The sequence below is a fragment of the Macrobrachium nipponense genome, chromosome 17 (assembly GCF_015104395.2).
Source record: "Macrobrachium nipponense isolate FS-2020 chromosome 17, ASM1510439v2, whole genome shotgun sequence".
NCBI classification, from domain to species: Eukaryota; Metazoa; Arthropoda; class Malacostraca; order Decapoda; family Palaemonidae; genus Macrobrachium; species Macrobrachium nipponense.
The window spans coordinates 69,334,865-69,360,609 of NC_087210.1; the positions used below are offsets into that span (position 1 = coordinate 69,334,865).

The 25,745-nt window shown below is 41.0% G+C and overlaps 1 protein-coding gene across 1 annotated transcript in view; it reads right to left on the bottom strand.

Moving 5' to 3' along the window:
- LOC135196298 (replication factor C subunit 1-like) overlaps window positions 1–19,057 on the bottom strand; it is a 110,253-nt gene extending 91,196 nt beyond the window's left edge. Inside the window, exons 1-2 of the mRNA XM_064223006.1 lie at window positions 18,902–19,057; window positions 9,934–10,090 (exon numbers count right to left, since the gene is read on the bottom strand). Coding sequence (XP_064079076.1) covers window positions 9,934–10,090; window positions 18,902–18,904 — 160 coding nt within the window. The 5' untranslated portion in view covers window positions 18,905–19,057. The remainder of the gene's footprint in view (window positions 1–9,933; window positions 10,091–18,901) is intronic.
- Window positions 19,058–25,745: the final 6,688 nt, after the last annotated feature.

Here is a 25,745-nt window from a genome sequence, read left to right on the forward strand (position 1 = left end):
AGCTTTTACTAAATTATTTCCCTCCAACCCAATTCTTTACTTCAAAAGTTCTTTGGCAACAATATTTGTTGGCCATATGTGAGCCTTTCTCTTACACCTGAATACATTGATAAAACTGAGGAAACTGATCAGCAGAGCCCTTCACCATACCAACACTGTCACTGACTACAGGCAACAAAGACCTCTTTCTTTGCCAGGTTTATGCCATTAGAGCTTATCCAAAATAACTAAACAATACAAGACCAGGATAAAATTTCCAGGTGGTAAATTAAAAGAGCAAATTGTGTACATTGTTTCAGATTTGTATTGCTACTACTTTTAAGTTAAACACTAAAACAAATGAGTGTAGTATTACATGGCTTACACCATTTACACCTAATAGTGCACAATCTTCATATCTTAATGACAACATTCCTTTTATAGTGAAGTAGTGGTTGTAAAGGTAATTGGCTATACGTATTATATATAAAAAAAAAACTGATAGGTAAGATGTGCAGAAAAAACAATTGACCAATTTAAACATATCATACGAGCAGCTGTACGTGTCCTTCAGAAGTGCTAGTAAACGCACATTCACTTCTAAATTATGTGAACATACATCTTCCCCAGCCAACGCTACTGCGTCCTGACTGGCTCAGTCAGTGCCCAACAGCAGGTGCATACATGTTGCAACAGGTTGCTTGGGAAAGATTTTCATCGTGAGGCTCCCTTTAAGTGCCCCTGGATAAAACTCAGCCTATGGTTAAACACTGAAATTGATGTTAACTGCATTTGTAGTCATTTATGTTAACTCACATTACCAAATTTGAATGCAGTAGGCCTATCTTTGACCCTTTGGGCCCTAATTCCCCACCCCCCCCCCAAAAAGGGGGAGTGCACATCTGCTACCAAGGTTGGCATAGGTAGGCTACAACCCCCTTCTTCCCTGGTCGGTAGGTCGATAAGTCAAAAGGGCGTAAGCCTCCTGCCCCCTAACACTGTGGGAAACCTGTGGGCCAAGGGTTGCCATTCGTACAATAATTATCGTACATGTATGATTATTTTGGGTCTGGTACAATGTACAATACCTACCTTAGGTATCGTATGCTTTTGTATGATAATTTCGAGCTTTGGGAATTGAAAAATGTATTCTACCTAAATCATAAATTTTCTCAACTACCACAAACATTTTATCCAAATATTTCAAGATATTTCTTTTTGAAAATTATACAATACCAGTTTTCATAAGTTTGGTTTGAATATACATATGTTCTAAAAATCAATAGCAGAGGACAGTAAGGGTGATTATGTGTTGAGTTGTGGGTGATATTAGTCTCTAATAGGTATGACAAGCTGAAGTCAACATAACTGAAATGCTGTTCAAACAAGAAATATATCAATGTTTTTTGTGATCAGAAAAAGTTTTATATAATAACAACACATTTTTGTAATTTGTTTTTTGTTTTTCTTAAGGCACGAAATCTAAAACTTATTGCTTGAAGTTTTAATGCCATACAATTAGTACCTACATCCTGTTTCCTATTCTTACAAAAGGAAAAAATAACAGTTGTAATCAATGTCTTGGATTCTAAAAAGACAGATTTTATAGATTTTTGGAAAATGTAACTTTTGCATTAATTTCACAAAGAGAAAGCAATCCCAAGCTAGTTAACATAACAGTGAAGTTGAAACCATATATATAATGCTCATTTTCACTTCCTGAAAAAGTTCTATGTCAGAGCCACTTTTCATTAATTTTAAGATTCGCTGCTAATTAATAGCAAAACGAAAATGCTCTAAAACTGCATACATACTATATATATATATATATATATATATATATATATATATATATATATATATATATATATATATATATATTATATATATATATATATAATATATATATATATATATATATATATATATATATATATTAATAGCAAAACAAAAATGCTCTAAAACTCATGCATACATACACACTACATACTACATACATACATACGATACATATTATCTATATAAAATCTATATATATATATGATATATATATACTTATATATATATATATACGTATATATATATATATCTATATATATATATATATATATATATATATGATATCATATATATATCGTATATATATATATGTATATATATATATATATATATATATATATATATATTATATATATAATATATATATATATATATATATATAATATATTATATATATATATATAATATATATATTATATATATATAATATATATATATGTTATTGTTATGATACAATAAAGTTTGTTCATACTTACCTGGCAGATATATATATAGCTGTATTCTCCGAAGTCCGACAGAATTTCAAACTCCCGGCACACGCAGTGGCGGCCAGGTGGTTAGTACCCATTCCCGCCGCTGGGAGGCGGATATCAGGAATCATTCCCATTTCTATTCAGATTTTTCATACCACTGTCCCCTGAGGGGAGGTGGGTGGGTACTTTAATTATATATATCTGCCAGGTAAGTATGAACAAACTTTATTGTATCATAACAATAACATTTTGTTCATGAAACTTACCTGTCAGATATATATATAGCTGAATCCCACCATTGGAGGTGGGAAGGGACAGAATAGAAGGATTAGGAAACACCTCAAGTGCAGATGATTGACATCTTGATTCCTTACCTGTTAGCATAGCTGACTTCTTGATTACTGTCACCGAAGTCTGCTTTTGCTTTACTAGAGTTGCCAACAAGGTAGTGGACCTGTGTAGTTTGGTGCGATTCTAGATGAATCTGTCAACGGGAGCGTGACCACAATGTGACTAGACCATATTGACCATACTGTGAGGGCAACGAAGCTAAAACCACCACCTGACCTAACCTATCGAAGTTAGTCCCATAACTTCTAGGCTAACGAAAGGGAAAGCGCCTCAAGCGACCAACCCTTCAAAGTTAAAAGCACACACCTATCCCTTTTCTATAGGATAGGATTCGTGCTGCTTCCTGCCTCCAATAATATTTCTACGGATATGTATGGTCCTAGCGACTCGCAGATCTCATATGTCGTCTTCACATCCCGTCGGGAGTGTGAAGCGAACACAGAGTTGCTTCGCTCAAACGTGGCCACTCAGGATGTAATTACCAGAGTGTCCATGCTTACTGTTGTAAATGCTTCCGAGGCCGCGCCCTCACCTCGTGAGCATTTACTTTAAAAGGTTTCAAATCTTTGTTCAAACATGACGAATGAGCCTCTTAGAAAGACTCCTTAAAAATAACGCCAGGGCGTTCTTCGACATGGCAAGTCTGGTCTTTTTACGGAACACCGCAGATTGTCCGAATGACCTCGATTTTCTTTAGTTTTATCAAGATAAAACTTGAGAGTCCCGACAGGGCACAGGACTCTCTGTGGCTCTTGCCCAAAAATTTGTGCCATCCCCTTGATCTCCAGGTCTCTGGGCCAAGGTTTAGACGGGTTTTCGTTCTTAGCAAGAACGGAAGGCTTAGAGGACACCGAATTATGTCCTCTAAAGCCAAAACCTTCTCGATGATGGCTAAAACCTCACTAACCATCTTTGCCGCAGCTAGAGTGGTTAGAAAATTAGCCTTTTCTGGTTACGTGTATTAAGTTTACAGAAAGGAGAGGTTCGAAATGCTTTGACATCAGGAACTTCAGACTACATCTAAGTTCCATGCCGGAAGCTTCGATCTAAAAAATTTCAAGATTTCCACAGACCTCAAAGATCGTGAAGGGCTTTGTTGTTTGACAGATCCGAATCTCTGAGCCTAGAGGCCGTCAACATATTTCCGTATTCTACAATAGTTTGGGACTGCTAGCTTATCCCATACTTCAGACGGAATGGGAAGGCGGTAAAGTAATTCACAGAGGTCAGAGGTGGAGGAACAGTCATTCTTCCTGCCCTATGTCCAGAAACGGCCCACTCCGATTGGTACACTGCAAAATATGCAGCACTGCTTTGCTTTGGCAATGAGACTTGCAATTAATCTTGAAGATCCTCTCGCTTCTTGACAGTCTGAACGCATTCAGACTCAGAGCGGAGAGATTTTAGGTACCTCTCGAAGTGAGGCTGTTAGAGTAGACCGATTCTCTCGGGAAGGGTCCTTGGAAAGTGCTCTCTGAAGGACGTGACCTCTGTGAATCCAGCCTCTCGAAGGCCAACATGGGGCGATCAGCGTCTTTCTCACTCCCTCTGACGCCAGCGATTATCTTATTACATTTCCTAAGCTTTTGAATAGGGGAAAAGGGCTAACCAACTATCCCCATTCCATACTATAGGATGGCGCCTATTGGCTACCGCTCTCGGATCGAGAATAAGGGCGCAACGTAGAGGAAGCTTCTTCGTCTTCAATATTGCAAAATCTACGAAAGGACGTCCCCAAAGTCTCCACAACTCTCGACATACTTCTAAGCGAGGATTACTCAAAAGTCAAACGTCAGTAGTTGCTGCCGTCGATCGAGAAGATCCGCACGGACGTGCAATCGTGTAACGAACCTCTTAAGGATCGTTACGTTCCGTGCCTATGCCGATAACCATCTCTCTTTTCTTGGGATATGAGAGAGCTGCGGAATTATCTGAGATGATTTGGACCACTCGACCAAAACCTCACTCTTCGAGGAACTGGAGAGCCAACCAAATTGCTTCCAATTCTTTTAGATTATGTGCCAGGACCTCTGTCCGGATGCCTGGCTCCCTCTCATTATCACCTGAGGTGATCCTTAACCCATTGAGAGACGTTTAGAATTATCTCTAGATCTTTGATGTTATTTCAGTTCTCCTGTAGGAAAACTGTAGAGGTCTGAATTGCAGTCTATTCAGGGAAACAAGCTTCTCCAGCGAGGAAATGGTCCCCAGCAGACTTATCCATTCCCTCACTAAGCATGCTTCCTTCCCTAATAAGGCTGCGCTTTGCATAAGCAGGAGAGCATTATTATAGTGCTATGCTGCGGTCGACTCGTAACAGAATTCTGTTACAGTGCGGTAAGCAGCGCCGAACATGTCTAAGAGATATCTCTGTTGAAAATTTCTTAGCAAAAGGAAGTCGTTTATTCATGATTACCAGAAATCCCCTCAACCCGAGGCGAAAGTCATGATTGTAGGGCAGAGATACGGTTCGTAAATCAATCCCGCGGGAGAGAGAGACGTAACCGACTGAGCAGTACAACGAGCTACCTAACACTGAGTTGGTGACAGTGTGAGACACTGTGACAGTTACAGGCAGCAGCTTATGTTCACCTTCTCGCAGTCTTATGCCGAGTTGCCAGCTATTCTATTCATCTAAGGAATAGATTTTCCATTATTTGAACAGAAACTCTCAAGTTGGCATATCTAGCGAAACAGAATTCGCTAATACAGAAGCTGATTTTGTGTTGTCGTAACATTACGCTTAATTAACCAAATGTTAAATCGGAAACTCCTGGAAAGTTGCCGGGAGTACCGATTAAATATACTGCGTCATCCACAATGACAGCAACCTCTCGTTTCGCACTATTCTGCCTGAGTTACCAGCTACTCTCTTGTCTACGAAGGAATCGGTTCGGTTACTATTATCGATCATAAGAAAATTCTCAAGCAGGCATATTTAAGCGAAACATAATTCGCTACATGCAGAAGCTGAGTTGGTGTTGTTGTAACAATACCTTCAAGCATTGTCCTTTCACCGGAAACTCCTGGAAGTTTGCAGGAAGGACCGATTAAATACACTTAAAATAACAGTCCTTTCGGTTGCCATCTGTAGAGGTAACCACGATATGCGTATATGACTTGAACTTTACATTAGTAATATGACGCGAAGATAAAATACCTAAGTATTGCAGTCACTTGAACATCTAATTCTCTACTACATTCTTTCCTCGACGAGGAAGAGAGAGAGAATGGAAATCGACTGTCTTCATTCTCTTTGCCAAGAAAAGGAATAATATTATTCAAATGGAAATCCTCAAGTGAGAACCGAAGATCGAAAAGGAAAGTTCAAGCTTCTTATGATATTTGACATAAGACTTCATGGACGTAGTCTATAAGTCTTTTTCCTGGATGAGCCTGACTAATGAATGAGAGCTCTTTCGAAATTTTGTTACTTATCCGCTTATGCGATAAAATGTTATTAAGAACTTTGTCAATGAGAACTAACCCAATTGCATGACGGAAAGTAATCCAGGAATTCGAGCATATAGCCTTCCCGATTCCCGCAGAAATCGAGGAAGGGGCAGGATTCCTGATTAGAGACTGGGCTTACGACTAGGAAGGACCTTAATGTTCCCCTTCGGCAGCGCAATCCCGAAAGCAGACGAGGCGTTTTTATGACACTGAAATCTGCTTACAGTTTTCCTGGAATTCATCAAGTGATGGATTCTATTGAACGCTCCCTTCGTAGAAAGCGAAGTAGACATCTTGACGAGACCAAACTCCTTCCTCTACTTCGACGACGCCCTCTTGAAGAGCGTTCTTGCAGGAATCCTGCCGAACGTCTTGATGCGTAGGACGCCTATCGTTCTGAAGAACGTCCTGGCAAGTGCTCTACCGAGCGTCATGACGTGTAGGATGCCGAGCGTCTTCAAAAGCGTCCTCGCTAGGTGGCGAGCGTCCTCGCTAGCGTCCTGGCGAGCGTCCAGATGTGTAAGACATCGAGCGTCTTCCAAAAAGCTTATCAATGTTTATGACGTCGAGCGTCTTCTGAAAGGCCACCCGAAAAGCGTCCTGGAGAGCCGCACACTGCTCCTGAAGTGTGAGAGCACTATAGGAAGACGTAAGGCTATTGTCTCCAAGACGGCCTTAAAGACTTTCGTTACCTTCTAACAAAGACGGTGGCCGCCTGTGCAACATTTTGCGTCTTAGTAATGCAAATGAACATATCCAGACACGCGCTCAAAAAAGGAACGCCGAGCGTTCCGAAAGGCATCGTCGCGAGGTGCTTGCCGAACGTCCTGATTGCATTCTTTGAGCGTCTTGAAGAGCGTCCGGAATAGAAGAGCGACGAACATCAAGGGAAGCGTCATAGTGAATGCACGTGCGTCAACACGAGTAACTTGAGAGGCTTCCTGGCGAGGGGAGAGCCGCTCATGAAACGCGAGCGTCCTAAGCATAAGTACGGTGATCGTCATCAGGACGAGTCTTAAGGACGTTCGCCACTCTTGACAAAAACGACGGACGGCGGCTGTGCGGACATCTTGCGTCTTTGTCACGCTCATCGACACTGCAGAAGGGCATTTAAAAGGACGCCTGTGTGTTCTTTTGGTATGAGAATTCTTTGCCCTTCTCCTGTCGAAAACTAGGATAGTCTGTCCAGTGTCATCTCTGTCCGCTGACAAGAGCGTCCCTTAGGGACGAGTAAGATGCGTCTTGGCGAGCTGTTTGACTATGCAAATCAGCTTGCCGGACGTCAATCTTATGAGCTTGAACAATATCCCGTTTCGTAGTAAAAGCGAACGTCACATAACGTATACATAGCGCCATGAGGGGAGGAGGAAACCTTAGCCGATGACAAATAAGACCTCCTTGGAGCGTCCACCAAATTGGCGAAATCTCCTTGAGAAGAAGACGGTGCTTTCAATCCTGCTTCTTCTCCTGTTTCGTACCAGATCCCAGCTCTCCCTTTCAGTCTAGATGGAGGAAGTGCAAACGAAGTCTTCCCTTTAACCTTCCTTGAATCCATCCAATCCTGGACTCTCTTAAACGCTCTCTTCGCAGAGAGCGAAGTGGCCATCTTAACGAAGCCAGGGGCCTTCCTGGCCTTCGATGAGGCAAATTGTGAAGGTGGAGCGTCTTGGAAAGCAAGAAAACAATCCTTGCTACAAGAGTAAAGACGTTCCTTCCTCTCGATAGAGCGTTGAATGTCTCGAAAGGCGTCCTTGTGAGGGTCCTGCCTTAAGGACATTTTTAATCTCTTGACCAAGACGACAGCCGCCTGTGCGACATTTTGCGTCTTTGTCACGCTTATCGATATTAAGTCAAGCCGAAGGGACGCCAGATCGATGTGGGTTCCCCGTAACCCTCCTTCGGCTTTCGACATGCCCTCTCCCTAGTCCTGGGAGTCCGACAGAGGTCCAGGCCTAGAGGCGTTATGGGGCGGATCTGACGTTCCCTCCTGACGAGAGAGAGGACGTGAAGCGTCCTCTTCTCTAAAGCTTCTTAGATGGGCGCGAGTCCTTCCGAGAGCTCCAACCTTGCGGGGAGGACGCCTCGGAGGACGAGAAGCAATCTTTCATGATTCGTGCACGTGCACGATCTTTGGCAGCCTTATCCTGCCGAAGGGACGCCAGATCGGTGGGGGGGTTCCCGTACCCTCCTTCGGTTTTCAACTTGCCCCTCCCTGGTCCTGGGAGTCCGACAGAGGTTTAGACCTAGAGGCGTTATAGGACCGATCTGACGCCCCCTCCACAACACTAGGGGCAAAATCAACATCACTACACTCACAACACTGATTGGAGAGCGAGCACTTTTTCAAGCTTACTTGATGTAATCCACAATAATAGAAAGGGCATTACTTCTCACAGAACTTCCTCTAGGCCCGTAAGCCATACCACAGGGTTAGGCAAAATAAAGTCTACTGGAGGCTAGTAGGTTCATTATCCTAACTTCTGTTACTGTGGAGGAAGACCTCCTGATTCTATCACGCTCTAATTTGCGTACATACGAATCATACGTCTCTTTCGGAATCAGTCAACATTACACTAATTACATTGATCTCTCAACAAAGAAAACATGTAAACGTCATGTATACTAAACGAGTGTCTACCGAAGTTTCGGTAGCCTCCCCTTACCCGTTGCAGACAACAAAATCTGAAACTAGGCTAACTAGATTCAGACATCATATGCAATGAAAAATTTTAATTAATTTATGATAGCGTATGCCTAGCCACAAATCCAAGTCAATCATTCAAAAAAATAAGTAGGATACTTAAGCGGATAATGAAGTTTCAAAATCCTAGGCGGAGGTAATGGAAACAGGTGTTTTCACTACCGCGACAGAGAAAAATCTGAATAGAAAATGGGAATGATTCCTGATATCCGCCTCCCAGCGGCGGGAATGGGTACTAACCACCTGGCCGCCCACTGCGTGTGCCGGGAGTTTTGAAATTCTGTCGGACTTCGGAGAATACAGCTATATATATCTGACAGGTAAGTTTCATGAACAAAATAATATATATATATATATATATGTATATAGACACAATTGTACAATAAATTTGGTAAATATACACACAACTGTACAATAATTTTGGTAAACATCTGATAAATTTAAGGGCAATGTACAATATATTGGACAAAAACACCTGGCAACCCTGTGTGGGCCCCCTTCCCAGAGGGGGAGCTGGCTCCCTTCACTACTGAGGATACCTTATGGCCCCCATATTGTGGGGAGCCTGTTTGTTCCTATTGAAATACTTCTACATAGATGTCAAGTCCAAAGTTGTAAAAAATTAGGGATATGAAAAAGCAGGGTTATGATCCCCTTAGAAACGGCATGCAAATTTCAAATTTTGACTAAAACCTTCCTGGAGGGAGGGGAGTCTACGGCTGGGTGTACTAACAAACAAACAAACAGACAGACGGAAATTGCCTATTATATAATATACATACAGATTTTTTGATTGGGCTTAAAACTACTGTATATCTGAAAGTCATCTACAAAGGTATTTGATGATTACCTACTCCAGTATACAAGGATAACTATATAGTACATAAGATGAATTGTCAGTGAAAAATATACATTTTTTAATATCCCAAAACAAAACAAAAGACAAAAAATAATATCATGTATATACATATACAATGTATATCTAAATGGAAGCAAAAGTTTATGCAAGGACAGAAATGTTAATACAGTACTTCAAGTGACCTACAAATATCTAAATACATATTAACTATTTAATCAATTCAGTCACACTAACTTTACTCAGCAAGCAAATATAAGACAGCACTAGTATTACATTACCTGAGTCTGATGCTAAAATTTTCTGTTTTTTGCTTGAGGAAGGAAGAGGGTCTTCATCATCTGAATCTATAATACGATTCTTTTTCTTTGTTTCTTTTGAAGACGCAGTTGTATTTGGTTTACTTCCCCCAACGGGAGAAAAATATTTTCTTATATCCTGAAAATATATAGAATGTGTAAACCAACAAAACTCTAAGTTCTAAACACCAACAAACTACAATATACCTTACCAGGTAACATTTAATTACACACATGATTTTTTCATTATTTCTGGCTTAAAACTGTTCCACAAACTTTCTTCCTGTTTTTCAATTACTACCTAATTTAGTGCACAGCCTATTGAGCTATAATACTAAAAAATTAATGAACTTCTCCAGCCATGAAAAAAAGGCACACAGAATATGTGAAATTAAAAAAGCAGTAACTAAAATAAAATGTCCAACCTGTTAAGCAAACAACTCTGGAAGGAAATGAAAACTACAATGAAGGAAACTCAATGAAAATAAGCAGTGCATTTTATAAATCGTTTATCCAGACCACTGAGCTAACATCATAACCCCCATGTGCTAGAAAATGTCCTGCTTACTCTAAATCACCATAAAGTTACAGAAAGGGTCTGTTCTTGATTAACATAATGACATTATTTAATCAATAATCACAACTGGATTAACTGAAATTCTGAAGATCCTGATGAAGTTTCTTATTAGGATTTACTTCCAAAACTGTGCTTCCACCATCTGGGATTGGATCATATGGGTCAAATACGCAACCAATTTGAAGGATAATGAAATTGTTAAGATACAATAAAGTTTTACACATACTTACCTGGCAGATATATATGTTTAATGGCCCACCCATCCTCCCCTCAGGAGATAGGGGGAAGAAAAATTCTGTCAGAAAACGGGAATGATTCCTATTACCGCCACCCAGTGGCGGTAGGGGGTGATCACCTGACCTACCTGTAGCGTGTGCCGCGAGTTTTGAATTCTGTCGGACGTCAGAGACATAAGCTAAGTATATATCTGCCAGGTAAGTATGTGTAAAACTTTATTGTATCTTAACAATTTCATTTTTACACATGCAACTTACCCGGCAGATATATACTTAGCTGATTGGCACCCTTGGAGGCGGGTAAGAGATAGTTACTCAATATGAATAGCAATTCAAAAAACAGGAAAACAACTTTTGTTGTAGGTACTATAAATAAACTTAAATACCTTGATTCCTACCTTATTGGGCAGAAGACTTCATGAGTACTGTCTATGAGTCTGCTTGCCTCAAGAGTTCCAGTGAGGATGAGACCTGTCACTGAGAACTCTTCTGGATCATGTCAATGGGGGCTAGCCCGCTTACTCGACAGAGCCTTATTTTGGATCGTACCAATGGGGCCTATCCCACTTACATGGTAGAGCCTTCACCTTTGTCGTATCAACGGGGACTAACCCTCTTACAAGACAGAGCCTAGGTCCAACCATTACAAGGAGCATGAAAACAACCAATCTCGACCACCTGACCACACTACTTTGTTATACACTACGAATTGAAAGTGGTACTTTTCCCTGACCACTTTCAATCAACCATAAAAAACAACACCACAAGATTAAAATTCCTAATCTATCTAAACTAAGCTAGATTGGTTTCAGCCCCCTGTCCCAGCACCGAATCCGCAGACACGTAAGGTCCGAGAGAGAAGCACTTATCATAAGTTACACGTACATCTCTCAAATAGTTAGACGCAAACACAGAATTGCATCTCCAATATGTGGATCCAATTAAGTCGTTTATCGACATATTCTTGTGGAAAGCTAGAGGTTGCTATGGCTCTGACCTCATGTGCTTTAACTCTCAACTGCCCGAGATATTCCTCTTCACAGGCAATATGTGCTTCTGTAATAATCTCTCTGATAAAGAATGCCTGTGCATTCTTTGACATCGTTCTTCTCGGATCTCTTACCGAGCACCAAAGGCTCTCTGAGTTTCCTCCCATTTGCTTTTTCCTCTCTAGATAGAACTTGAGGATCCTTACCAGACACAAGGTTCTCTCTCTCTCTCTCTCCCTACCAGGGAAGTCAATCCTTTAACTTCAAACGTCCTTGGCCAAGGCTTAGAAGGATTCTCATTTTTTGCTAAAAATAGGGGGTTAAATGAACACACTGCAGAATCCTTCCTGAAGCCCACTGTGCCTTCTAAAGCCTGGAGTTCACTTATCCTTTTAGCTGATGCTAATGCAGAGGAAAATATATTTTCTAGTCAAGTCTCTAAACGATGAGTTATTGGGAGGTTCAAATTTCTCTGACATGAGAAACCTTAGCACCACATCCAGGTTCCAGCTGGGTGGTCTGGCTGTCTTGGACTTCGAAGTCTCAAATGATTTAATCAAATCGTGTAAATCTTTGTCATCCGTGATGTTTAGTCCTGTATGTCTAAACACCAAAGAAAGCATACTTTTATAACCTTTTATAGTCGAGACTGCAAGGTTACATTTTTGTCTCAAATATAACAGGAAATCTGCTATTTCCATCACAGAGGTACTGGAAGAGGATACATTCTGATTCCTGGCCCACCTTCGGAACACTTCCCACTTCGACTGGTACACGCGTATAGTTGACGGTCTCCTGGCTCTTGCAATTGCCTTTGCAGCCGCGCGTGAAAACCCCTTTGCTCTGACGAGTCCTTCGACAGTCTGAAGGCAGTCAGACCGAGCACGGGGAGGTTTTTGTGGTATCTGTCGAAGTGGGGCTGTCTGAGAAGATCGTTCCGTAAAGGAAGGTACCTTGGAAAATCTATCATCCATTCCAGTACCTCTGTGAACCACTCTTGAGCTGGCCAAAATGGGGCGATTAGGGTCAATTTCGCTCCTTTCGTCAAAACAAACTTCCTTATGACGTTTCCTATGATCTTGAAAGGAGGAAAAGCGTAGCCGTCTATTCCTTCCCAATTTAGGAGGAGGCCGTCGATCGCTACTGCCCTTGGATCCGAAATCGGAGAGCAGTAGTTCTCCAGCCTGGCATTCCAATGAGTTGCAAACAGGTCTATGTCTGACCTTCCCCATAGGTTCCAAATTTGATTGCAGATCTCTGAGTGCAGAGTCCACTCCGTGGAAATGACTTGGTCTCTCCTGCTCAACAAGTCTGCTCTGACGTTTTTCTCGCCTTGTATAAACCTCGTCAAGAGTGTGATGTTCCGCTCCTTTGACCATAGAAGAAGCTCTTTCGCCTTCTTGTACAGTGAGAGGGAGTGAGTCCCCACCTGTTTTCTTATGTAGGCTAGAGCTGTCGTGTTGTCTGAATTTACCTGCAACACTGAGTTCGCGACTTGGGATTCCCACTGTCTGAGAGCTAGATGCACTGCCACTAACTCTTTCTCGTTGATGTGCCAGGACACCTGTTCCCCACTCCAGGTGCCTGACACTTCTCTCGGGCCCAACGTCGCCCCCCATCCCATCTCCGACGCGTCTGTAAACAACACTAGGGAGGGGTTCGGTAACTGCAGCGATAGTCCCTCGTTCAGTCTGCCTGGTTCTAACCACCAGCTGAGGCTTTCCTTTATACCTCTGGACAGAGGAAAAGATTCCCACAGATCCTGATTTTTCTGGTCCCAATTCTCCTTCAAGAAGAATTGAAGAGGTCTTATGTGAAGCCTCCCTAGAGAAACGAACTGTTCCAACGAGGAGAGGGTCCCCAGAAGACTCATCCATTCCCTCGCGGAACACTGTTCTTTCTCTAGGAAGGTCTTCACTTTTAGAATGCACCGTTCCTGTCTTTCTATGGACGGAAACACTTGAAAACCCCGAGAATCCATCAGAATCCCCAGATAGACAATGCTTTGCTGGGGATCCATCTGGGATTTCCCGAGGTTCACTAACAGTCCCAGGGACTGAGTCAAGTCCACCGCGACACCTTAGGTCCTCCAGACACTGATCCCTGGATTGCGAGCGAATCAACCAATCGTCGAGATACAGCGATATCCTTATTCCTTTTAAATGTAGCCAATGTGCTACGTTTTTCATCAATCCCGTGAAAACTTGGGGAGCTGTGGAAAGACCGAAACAAAGGGCGCGAAACTGAAATACTTGGCCCTGTATCATAAATCTTAGATACCTTCTGGACGAGGGATGGATGGGTACATGAAAGTAGGCATCTTGCAGATCCAATGACACCATCCAATCCCCTTGTCTTAGCGCTGAAAGAACTGACGACGTCGTCTCCATCGTGAACGTTGTTTTGATCACAAAGTGATTCAGAGCGCTTACGTCCAGCACTGGTCTCCACTCCCCCGAGGCTTTTGTTACCAGAAAGAGGCGATTGTAAAATCCTGGAGAATGAATGTCTAATACCTTTTCTATAGCCTTCTTTTCTAGCATCTGTTGCACCAGATGTAATAGTGCTTGGTTCTTTAAAGGATCTCTGTATCTTGCCGCTAACTCCCTTGGAGTGGTGGTTAAGGGAGGTTTTTCCCTGAAGGGGATCAGGTGTCTTGAGGTTGTTCTTCCTCGAAAGGGCTGTTGGAAGGACACTTTATTTGCTGTTCCCTCTCTCTTAGCCATCGGCACAGCAGGTTTAAGCCTCTTGGCGGACTGAGCAAGAAGATCTTGTGTAGTTTTCTCCGACAGTGATCTAGAAATGTCCCTCACTGTCTCCTGAGGAAAAAGGTACTCCGAGAGTGGGGAAAAAAGCAAAGAGGCTCTCTGCAAGGGCGAAACAGACTTGGAGAGAAACGAGCTGTACACAGATCTCTTTTTGAGCACTCCTGCTCCAAAGAGAGAGGCTACTTCTGTGGATCCATCCATGACTGCCTTGTCCAGGCATGAAAGGACACTTGATAACACCTCCATTGTCACAAACTCCGGATCCTGCGCTCTTTTTGCTAGAGCTCCTAAGGCCCAATCCATGAAGTTGAAGACTTCTAATGTGCGAAATAGACCCTTGAGTAAATGGTCCATCTCGCACATTCCCCAAGACGCTTTAGCTGATAGTAGAGAGCGTCTTCTAGATGATTCCACCAGAGCAGAAAAATCCGCGTTTGCGGAAGCCGGAAGGCCTAACCCCATGGGTTCCTTCGTGTCGTACCAGACACCCGGCTTACCTGTCAATCTAGACGGAGGACACAAAAACACCGTCTTACCTGCCTCCTTCTTAACCAGGAGCCAGTTCTCCAAATTCTTGATGGCCTTTCTCATAGAGAGAGTTGGCCGCATCTTGACAAAAGAGGGGGATTTTGCCAACTTAGTACTCGATAGCAGAGATCCCGGAGATGGAGGATCAGCCGAACACAGCGAGTCCCCAAACTCCTGAAGTAGTAATGCAGAAAGTCTCTTATAATCAGAGACTCCTACTTCTTTCGTCTCTTCCTCCTCCGAGACTTCCTCCAAGGTTACATTCGGAGAGGGAGACTTCTTAGGTGAAGAAGTCCTGGCAGGTATGCGACTCTTATCCTTCAAGAGCTCGTCAGAAGAAGCCGCCAGTTCAATACCCGAGATATGTTTCCTCGGTAAAGAAAAAACCTCCGCTTTTTTCCGCTCCCCAGGTTCTTGATACCTGATAGGGGAGGATCTAGAGCCTGCCTCATCAGGCTCTTGGCGCCTATCCGGAGAAACACTCGTTTCTATTCTCGAGCGCCTACTATGAGTAGGGCGCGAATCCAAAGTCAGGATCCTTTCAGGCTCTTGGCGCCTGTGAGGAGAGGCGCTTGCGCCTACTCTTCTGTGACTCCCAGGAGTAGGGCGCGCGTCTGACAAAAGGCTCCTTTCAGGCTCCTGAATCTTACGAGGAGAGGCGTAAGAGCCTACTCCTGATCTCCCAGGATTAGGGCGCAAATCCCTGGCAAGGCTCGTTTTAGGCTCTTGCTGCCTTTGAGGAGAAGAGCTTGCGCCTACTCTTGATCGTCTTACAGGAGTAGGGCGCGGATCCAAGATTAGGCTCCTTTCAGGCTCTTGACGCCTGCTAGGAGAACGGTAAGCGTCCACTTTAGATACTCTTCCAGGAGTAGGGCGAGAACCCCTGTTTAGGTTCTTCGTAGAATCTTGGAACCTGCTAGGAGAGGCGCTTGACTCCCTTGAGGAAAGCCTATCATAAGGTCTCGAGTAACTTAACGAGATTCGATCATCCAGGAGTCCTATCGAACGTTGGCGCCTTCTAGAAAAGTCATCTTTCGAAGGAGAGCCTTTCTCGCTTCTATCCCTCTGAGCAGAGCGTTCCCTTTTTTGTTCCTTCCTTCCACTTGAAGGAGATCCTACTCCTAGGAGATCGTTCGACAGATACGAACCGATCGCTGCCTTCTCGCAAGGGGACTTTCTCCTTACTCCTACAAGGAGAGGATCTAGCGCCTACTTCTTGGCGCTTTGTGCTATGACTCTTAGCCTCAGAGCTTCTGCGCGGAGAATACCATTTTCCCTGTCTAGACGAAGTTTCAAAGGAGTCGTCTACTCTCGGGGGAGAATAGGTTCTTACTGGAGAAGATCGCCTATTATACTCCTCCTTCCTACTAGGAGAAGATCTCCCAACAGACCTCTTAACTGGAAGAGAGGAGTCCTTCCTGCGAGAAGGCTCCTTGCGCCTACTAGTAGAAAGAGAGCCTACTAAAGAAGAGAGATTCGCTTGGAGGTCCAACAGGAATTTCTTAGTAGAGGACCGAATCCCTTCTGGTGAAGATTCCGGAGACTTCATAGCCTTCTTAGGTGCAGGAGAATACTCCAGAAAAGGCTCCGGGCTGGAGTCAAGAGCGCCTTCTCCTGGAGGTTTCCAGGCTCTCTTGAGAGGGCGCGATTTGGAAGATGAGCTCCATCCTCGTTTAGGAGAGGACGAATCAGAGTCGGAAAAACACTTCCTTAAGAGGCTTTTCCTATAGCTCTCTACAGCAGCCTAGGACGAGTCTACAGGACCTGCTGAAGGGACGCCTGACTGTTGGGGATACTCTACATCCCCCTTGCGGCTTTCGACATTCCTCCTCCCTTGGGCATGGGAGTCTGAAAGAGGTCTAGGCCTAGGAGCGATGCGGAGTCGGTCAGACGCCCCGCCCCCTCCACCGCACTGGGGACACTGCACTTATCACTAGACACTTCACCCTTACCTTGGTCTATATCTCGCAATTGCTGTTGCAAATCGCGGATTGAAGCTTCCACAGCGGCTCTCTCGGCAGACACATCTGCGGGTTCGCTGCGGGGGGAAGGAGCTGAAACCAAAAAGGAAGATGGCGAAGCTACTGCAGGGTTAGAAATACTATCCTGTTCTGCAGAACAGGATAATATTTCTAATCCTATCCTTTTCTAACTTTTTTACATACGAAGTTAGTTCTTTCCATTGTAATTCAGTTAAGCTCTCACATACATCACATGTATCCTTAACCGAACAATCCCTTCCCCTACATTTTACACAAACAGTGTGAGGGTCCAACGTAGCCTTAGGCAACCTCACCTTGCATCCCTCATTTACACATACTCTAAACAGAGTTCCAGGTGTTAAATCGGACATAGGTATTAGGTAACCAACTAAATCCAAAAAACAGCGTATGCCAACAACCAAAGATCAAATACTTCCCAAATAATCCTCGGCGAAGCAAGCAAGAAATTCTAAGCAGGAGCTACCAACAAAGTTGTTGTCAACACCGGCGAAAGAAAAATTGTCAGAAAATGGGAATGATTCCTATTACCGCCACCCAGCGGCGGTAGGGGGTGATCACCTGACCTACCTGTAGCGTGTGCCGCGAGCTTTGAATTCTGTCGGACGTCAGAGACATAAGCTAAGTATATATCTGCCGGGTAAGTTGCATGTGTAAAAGTAAACAATTAAGGGAATAAAGCTTTGCATCTCATAATCAGTTTTGTCGTCTGCTGCTCGTAACTGTGTTTGCAGAGTGAGTGCTTAGGAACCAGGAACCACAGCGTGGTTCAAGTGCACTGTGGAGTGAATAAAGACCAAAATGTGTATAATTACAATCAAATAAGCACTGTGGAGTTTCAGTTGTGATGGCAGTAAGGATAAAAACCACCGATTACAAGGTAAGAATGAATTCAGTTCAAACCATAACCCCGGGAATAACAAGTTTCATACTTTCACTAATATAGGCAACAAAATGTTGTTTTATTGTGCTGATTACAACTGCAATCTTGAGTAAGATCAATAAACGTTACATACATACGCTAACATTGTTCAAATGAGTGCTGGGAAGGCTGGGGAAAGATGGTGGCCGTCACTGATGAGAACCTTCCATGCAAAACGTAGCCGCCATATTGGATTTCAAAACTGCCTTGAAAACATATTTTACGAAGAGCTCACATGCTTATTTTAGTTCGTGTGGGGCTTTCATATATCACATTATGTTGACGAAACTTCAATCTTTTAAATGGTATGCTTAGAGTTGCAATTGTATTCTTGTTTCACCAATTAAATATCGAGTGAATAAGACCCGTCCACCGTGATGAGGGTTGGCCTGCCGTGATGTTCTACCCTAGTAGAAGTTAAGTAAACAGTACAATGCTCTAAGGGAGGTTATGTTAAGGTTGTTTTGGATAGTCGTAGCCTAGCCAAAGGTAGACAACGTGTTCGAATGGAAATTTAGTCCCGCCCACCAGTCTCCGATATTCAGTGTGACTTGGGGGTAGAATTGAATTGATCCAATTGATCCCTGGAGGAGCAATAGACCCCCTGGCCAGGTAAGAGCACGACGCCTCAAGTCAGGCAAGGTCTGGTTAAGTCAGGGAACGGCATTCTAGAAAAGGTTAGGTTTGGCCAATTTTCACTATCGGATTTCTGACACCTAGTAGTAGTACTACTCCGTAATGTCAGACATCGAAATACTAGGTAGTAGGACAGACCTTTCCTAGATTCAGTAATCTAGGTTATCTAGTGTTGACCAAAAACCAGACATTGCCATGTCAATTTGCTTTCCTGATTTAAGGTACTTATATAACCTAATACCATACACCAGATCTTATTAACATAACATAAAACCTATGAAAATTCCACTTTACCATTACAAATATATATAAGCCGTGCCGTCCCTACTCGGCAGTTTCCCGCGACTCTGCGTTTGTCAACAAACGAAAAACAAGTGAGTGACGAGTGAGTGACGACTATGTACGTATTATGGTTTTCTTCATACAATTTATTCGCGAAATTGATAACAGAAGATTGATCAAAGAAGAAACAAAATATTATATGAAAATGAATTACGTAGTTATAGAATTTTGCGCAATATTTTCAAAATAGGAGTAGATGATATTATTTTTTTTATGATACGAGTCAGTGAATAAAACAAAAAAGTATTAGATTTCAGGAAAGGTATAAGACTGTGAAAAAGATATTCAAGAACACCTATTTAGCAGTACTGTAAATAAATTTATATCCAGTTGTGATAGAGGTAACAGCCGAAATGCATGAAGGAGAAATGACAAAGATAAATTAGTTGGTAAAAGTACAGATAACATAAGTGAACTGGATTGGACAGAGATTTCATTGATGAAGTTCGGAATTGTGCAATAGAAGACTATAAAGCCAGGAGGAGAAAACAACGTTAATAAAGATAAGCACGTGAATAAAGTCGTAACGAATGATTAGAAGGAAAACGTACTCGATAGAAGTAGAACTAACGAAACAGTACTACTATATGGCAAAAGTAACAAATGCAATTGAAACAGCAGGCAAAAGGTTTGAAAGAGTACAGTAGGTATACACATTATAGAGAGAAGCTACAGTAGAATAAGGAGAAATCAAATGAAAAGTAAAATTTGAGATAAACAGCACTCGTTTAGAAGTATATAAAAATAGGAAAAGAAAATGCCGACCTGCCTTAATTACTCTGTCCAAAGCTAAAGCAAATTTGCTACCATTCAATATTGGGAGAGACAACAGAAAGAATATGTAGCATGTAAGATGTATGAAGAAAAGAAAAAGTTACATAATTTCAAACATAAATGCAAATAATTCAGTTAAGAAGGAAGCAACGCAAATGAAGTATACAGCAGGGAAACCAAGAAAGTGAAAAAGTATATGAAAATTCATTCTTAAAGAGGGAGAAATAGAAGAGGAGCTATTGTACAAAATATGGAAAAGAAGAAAATAAGAGTTCAGACACGAAAATTAGGGAGCATCAAATGAGCTGTTGCATAAGCAATACTGCGATACGAAATAGAACTAGACGTTACAATTTTAAGCGGCTCCTAAGATAAAAAGTTCTAGGCCACCATCAATGATTATATCCAAAATTATAACCGTTATCGCCCCTTTATATCTATGGTTACCTATTCCAAATTGTAGATGCTTTTTAATTTTATTTTGGAATAGTGAAAATTATATGGTATTATATCAAAGTGGTTTATCTGGTTGTAAGACCTTATCATACACATTTTGGATTTCGTATATTCAATTATTTCTCTTCAAAAACTTTATTAGTTTAAGGACCAGCATCTGTTTCCAAATAAACACCCAAACTTAAAATTCATAGGGTATAAAAGGCATGCTGTTACTGCAGCATTTATTATTAATGTTGGTGATCATAAAAATACCTGCCAAGGTTATCGGTGTTGATATTATCGTACTAGTGATAACGTTGGGGGTTGGGGGAGGGAAGGGATATGGATGGAGGGATAGGGATAGGGTGGACATCGTAAAAGTGCCATGCATTTCCAATACCACTCAATAAGGAAATCTATGGCCAGTTAAGGGCAAACTGTCATTTGGTGTAATTTCACAATAGGGTGAAAAGAAACAATGCATACGCTCAAGAACACTTTTTTTTTTTAAGTACTTATCGTTAACAACGATTAAATAAACGCGTTTATGTTCATTTCACTCGTCCATCACCTCAGAGGCACATAATGACAGATTTACTAAAATGTCGATTGTTTGTTCATAGTTTGTGGAGAGGTCACAAACAGGAGGTGACAATTTTCTATTCATTAATCAGTGCTTCTTAAAATATAGCATTTCGTAATATCAATTCCACAATCGTTTTCATTGACAGCTGTTTCGCAATTATTTCGTTTTATTTTATTTGGCTTCAGTAATAGCAAAAGCGTCAAGACACAACTGCACTCCTGAAGTTAACGACTGGTTTAGTTTTGACAGAGGGGATAATTGACATTTATTGCCGTATAATTGCCGCTTTTATGCGTGAATCTATTGTCATTTCTTTATCTTTTCATCGAATAAGGTTTATATTCTGAAAAAGCTTGCTTTGAAATCAAAGAACTTTTAATCTTTTCCATATCAGTGTTAGCACATTCTTGAATAGCAATAATGGAAACCATGTATTGATATGTCAAGGATAGCCAAGCGAATAAGTAAGACAGGGGCAGATGGGGACTATACTGATATACGTGCACAAATTATCTTGAGAAAATTACTTTGAACACAATCTACGACATAATGCCTCCGTAACTTGTGCGCCAAGAGTATTTTTTTTTTTTTTTTATGCGACTGAACTCTTTTTTTTAGTCACTATCGTAAAATATGAATAATATTCACAGATAATTGTGTTCTTTGAAACACATCGGTCTTTCACGGCAATACGAGTAAACAGGAAAAAGATGCCGTCCGACCTATACTGTTCTCCAGTTTATTTGCGCAACATTCTTCATGGATTATTCCAATTAAATAGGTTACAGGAGGTACTGATATATCTTCAATATTAATTTCCACCTGGTTACACCCGCATTTTTATTAATCCGCTCGTATTTATTTTCATCAAAATAACTCGTTTGCCTTAATAGATGCCTAAAATAGTCTTCTATTAAATAATGTTCAAGATGATTCAAGAATCATTTACTTCTAGAGCCTAACATTAATCTACTTTATATTTGCACGATTCAAAGTATTCCAATATTTTCACCACTTTTTCGTAGCCTCAAGTCTTGAAGGAATAAACAAATTGCTGTTAGGTTGCACCATTCGTTAATTACCAAGCCACAACTGTTTCGCCTTAAGCTTATCCCACGGCTTCCTTGAGGGCTACACTAGATCTACAATGGAAATTTTACACAAAGTCTACAGTTCATAAAAATTAAGGTTAGAAACATTTACCAGCCTCCACGACCCTTTCAGCTCGAGAGAGAATTCCAAAAGCCTATACAGCCACTCTGCACCCAGCAGAGTTCACGACACTCGTATTTTTGTTTCGATTGCAGATCTGATGCAGCCATAAAGAAGGCCATGACTTATCGATTTGGAAGAAATACTAAAAGTACTGGAAGTGTTGCTAGAAAGTTGTGGGTGGACCACGAGTGCATTAGCACTTGACGTATATATATATATATATATATATATATATATATATATATATATATATATATATATATATATATAATCATGACTCCAATGCCACGTGACACAAAGAGCCTCATGAATCTCTGCCAATCACATCTTTCTTGCGTCTTGTCCTGCACTCTCTCTCTCCCTATATATATATATATATATATATATATATATATATATATATATATATATATATATATGACTTACTCCACCAAGAACTAGATAAACAGTCCTCCTGTTTAAAAAAGGAAGAAAAGCGAAAATAAAACACATTAAAGACGAGAGATGGACAGGCTGGTTTCACTATATTTGTTACCAAAAAAAAAATGAGTTATATATATATATATATATATATATTATATTATATATATATAGATATGACTTATATAATGCCATATAAGATGACTCCCATGCAAACGTGACCAAAAGACCTCATGAATCTCTGCCAATCACATCTTTCTTGCGTCTTGTCCTGCACTCTCTCTCTCCCTATATCCCTAATTATATATATATATATATATATATATATATATATATATATATATATATATAGGGAGAGAGAGAGTGCAGGACAAGACGCAAGAAAGATGTGATTGCAGAGATTCATGAGGCTCTTTGTGTCACGTGGCATTGGAGTCATGATTATATATATATATATATATATATATATATATATATATATATATATATATATAACTCATTTTTTTTTGTAACAAATATAGTAAACCAGCCTGTCCATCTCTCGTCTTTAATGTGTTTTATTTTCGCTTTTCTTCCTTTTTTAAACAGGAGGACTGTTTATCTAGTTCTTGGTGGAGTAATTCATGGATTCTGAATGTAAATAAAAGAAAAAAGTCATAATCAGTTGCCGTGAACCGTCAGCAATGACTACTTGCTAAGAGATGTTTATGGTAAAGAAGTTTAGCATTTGTGAAAAGATGAATCGATCTGAGTCTTTTGAGGTGGTTTGGTCATGTGCATAATTCAGAGGTTACTGTGGGACGAGTGGAAGACGACCCTTGAAGTGCTGGCGTGTAATATAAGTGCAGAAACAAATCGGCCATTGCATCTTAGAAGCGCTAGAGCGCATAAGATAGGGATGGTTCACTGCTGATAAACTTTTTAATTGGATAAGAAGCTGTTTATGTTATGGGAGTTTCTTCTTAGGTGGTCATTCGCGATTAAGATGTATTGACACTCACTCTATATATATATATATATATATTATATATATATATATATAATATATATATATATATTCGATACACTCACTCTATATATATATATATATATATATATATATATATATATATATATATATATTATATATAATATATATATAGAGTGAGTGTCAATACATCTTAATCGCGAATGATCACCTAAGAAGAAACTCCCATAACATAAACAGCTTCTTATCCTATTAAAAAGTTTATCAGCAGTGAACCATCCCTATCTTATGCGCTCTAGCGCTTCTAAGATGCAATGGCCGATTTGTTTCTGCACTTATATTACACGCTAGCACTTCAAGGGTCGTCTTCCACTCGTCCCACAGTAACCTCTGAATTATGCACATGACCAAACCACCTCAAAAGACTCAGATCGATTCATCTTTTCACAAATGCTAAACTTCTTTACCATAAACATCTCTTAGCAAGTAGTCATTGCTGACGATTCACGTCAACTGACTATAACTTCTTTCTTTTATTTACATTCAGAATCCATGACTTACTTCACGAAGAATTAGATAAACAGTCCCCCTGTTTAAAAAAGGAAGAAAAGCGAAAATAAAACACATTAAAGACGAGAGATGGGCAGGCTAGTTTACTATATTTGTTACCACAAAAAAAAAAAGATGAGTTATAACGCTCACTGAGCTACATAATGTTTGGATTATTTTCAAGACACAACTTTCTGCAAAAGTGACGGAGATGTCATGCTAAAATAGCGTGAGTCGAGAAATCCATATATTACTTCCCATCAACATTTACAATCCAATTGGATATGATTGCCAAGTCATCGAAACCCTCCAAGTGTAAAGAGTATTACTGATGTTTTGCATACATTTTGTAACCAAACATGCTGTACTCGTATTCGGTATTCTGTCAGAGAGAGAGAGAGAGAGAGAGAGAGAGAGAGAGAGAGAGAGAGAGAGAGAGAGAGAGAGAGAGAGAGAGAGAGAGAGAGAGAGAGAGAATTTTAAAAGTATATGCCATAACTGTGCACCACAGTTTTGACCCTGATCACAGTTTCCCCATTTCATCATTTCACTTTGAAGTGTTAAGATTTATTTCAAGGATTCTTACAAACATTGCCACTTTTAAGCAAAGGCTAACAGAACGGACAGTTTACTGCCCTTATCTGTTCTTTATTTCGAGGAATAAACCCACCACTATACATAAAAGTATAGGAAAAACAAACAAGAGCAAAGTAGAGAGAGAGAGAGAGAGAGAGAGAGAGAGAGAGAATCCACATTAATGTGACCCTAGAACTAATACAAGCAAAAACCAGGGTGCAACTATATGTGCAAGGAGTGCATTTATATAGGAAGACATAGACCCTTAATACAGTACCTTCTAATTTCTATCTACTTTGAGGAATGCTAACAAAATACAAATTAAAACCTCATGAATATAATGTCTTTACCTTATTTTCAGCATTATTGTTGAATACCCATCTATTTTCAATATTCAAACCATCAAAGTCTCTCAGCTGCTGGACACCACATGTCTCCGCAACATCCGCATATGCATTAGGTAAACTAGAGGGGATATTGTTTATGTAATGTGAACTTCCTAACGAACTTCAGCCATGAAGCTTGCATTTTCAGCAATCTCCTCTTGTGAGTGACCACGACTTTGCTGCGCAGGGTAGTGCAAGGCCTTCTGTATGAATTGTAAAATTTGCTCCTCTCACCTGTAGGATATTCGTATTTACCGGAACATCGTCCAAGCTGTTGCTACCCTTTTTCTTACTGCCTTCACAAGACCTGCTTCACAGTTCAGTGTTCCCAAGATAACAGAAATGTCCTATCACTTACAAGACCTGTCTCTTTACTGCAAAGTGGTGCTTCCCCTCCCTCTCTCACCATTCGTTCTCCCTACATAATTCGGCCAAAGAAAATCCTCCATTCCCATTCATAAATTTGCAGTCCTGAGCATCTCCTGGGAAGCCATCTGCCAAATTCGATACACCACACATATGGCACTCCTGGATGATCTTTGCTGACAAGGTTTGTTTGTTTGTTTGTATGGTGTTTTTACGTTGCATGGAACCAGTGGTTATTCAGCAACGGGACCAACGGCTTTACGTGACTTCCGAACCACGTCGAAAGTGAACTTCCACCACCAGAAATACACAACTCTGACTCCTCAATGGAGTGCCCGATATTCAAACTCGCGGCCACCAAGGTGGCAGGCCCAGACCATACCGATCACGCCACTGAGGCGCTTTTTTGCTGACAAGGACTTTATGGCCTCTTCCTCTCCACTCAGCTTTTTTCATCTTCCATCTTCTATAAACATTTCATCAACATCGCAGGTAGCAGCAACTTATAATGTCTTTCTG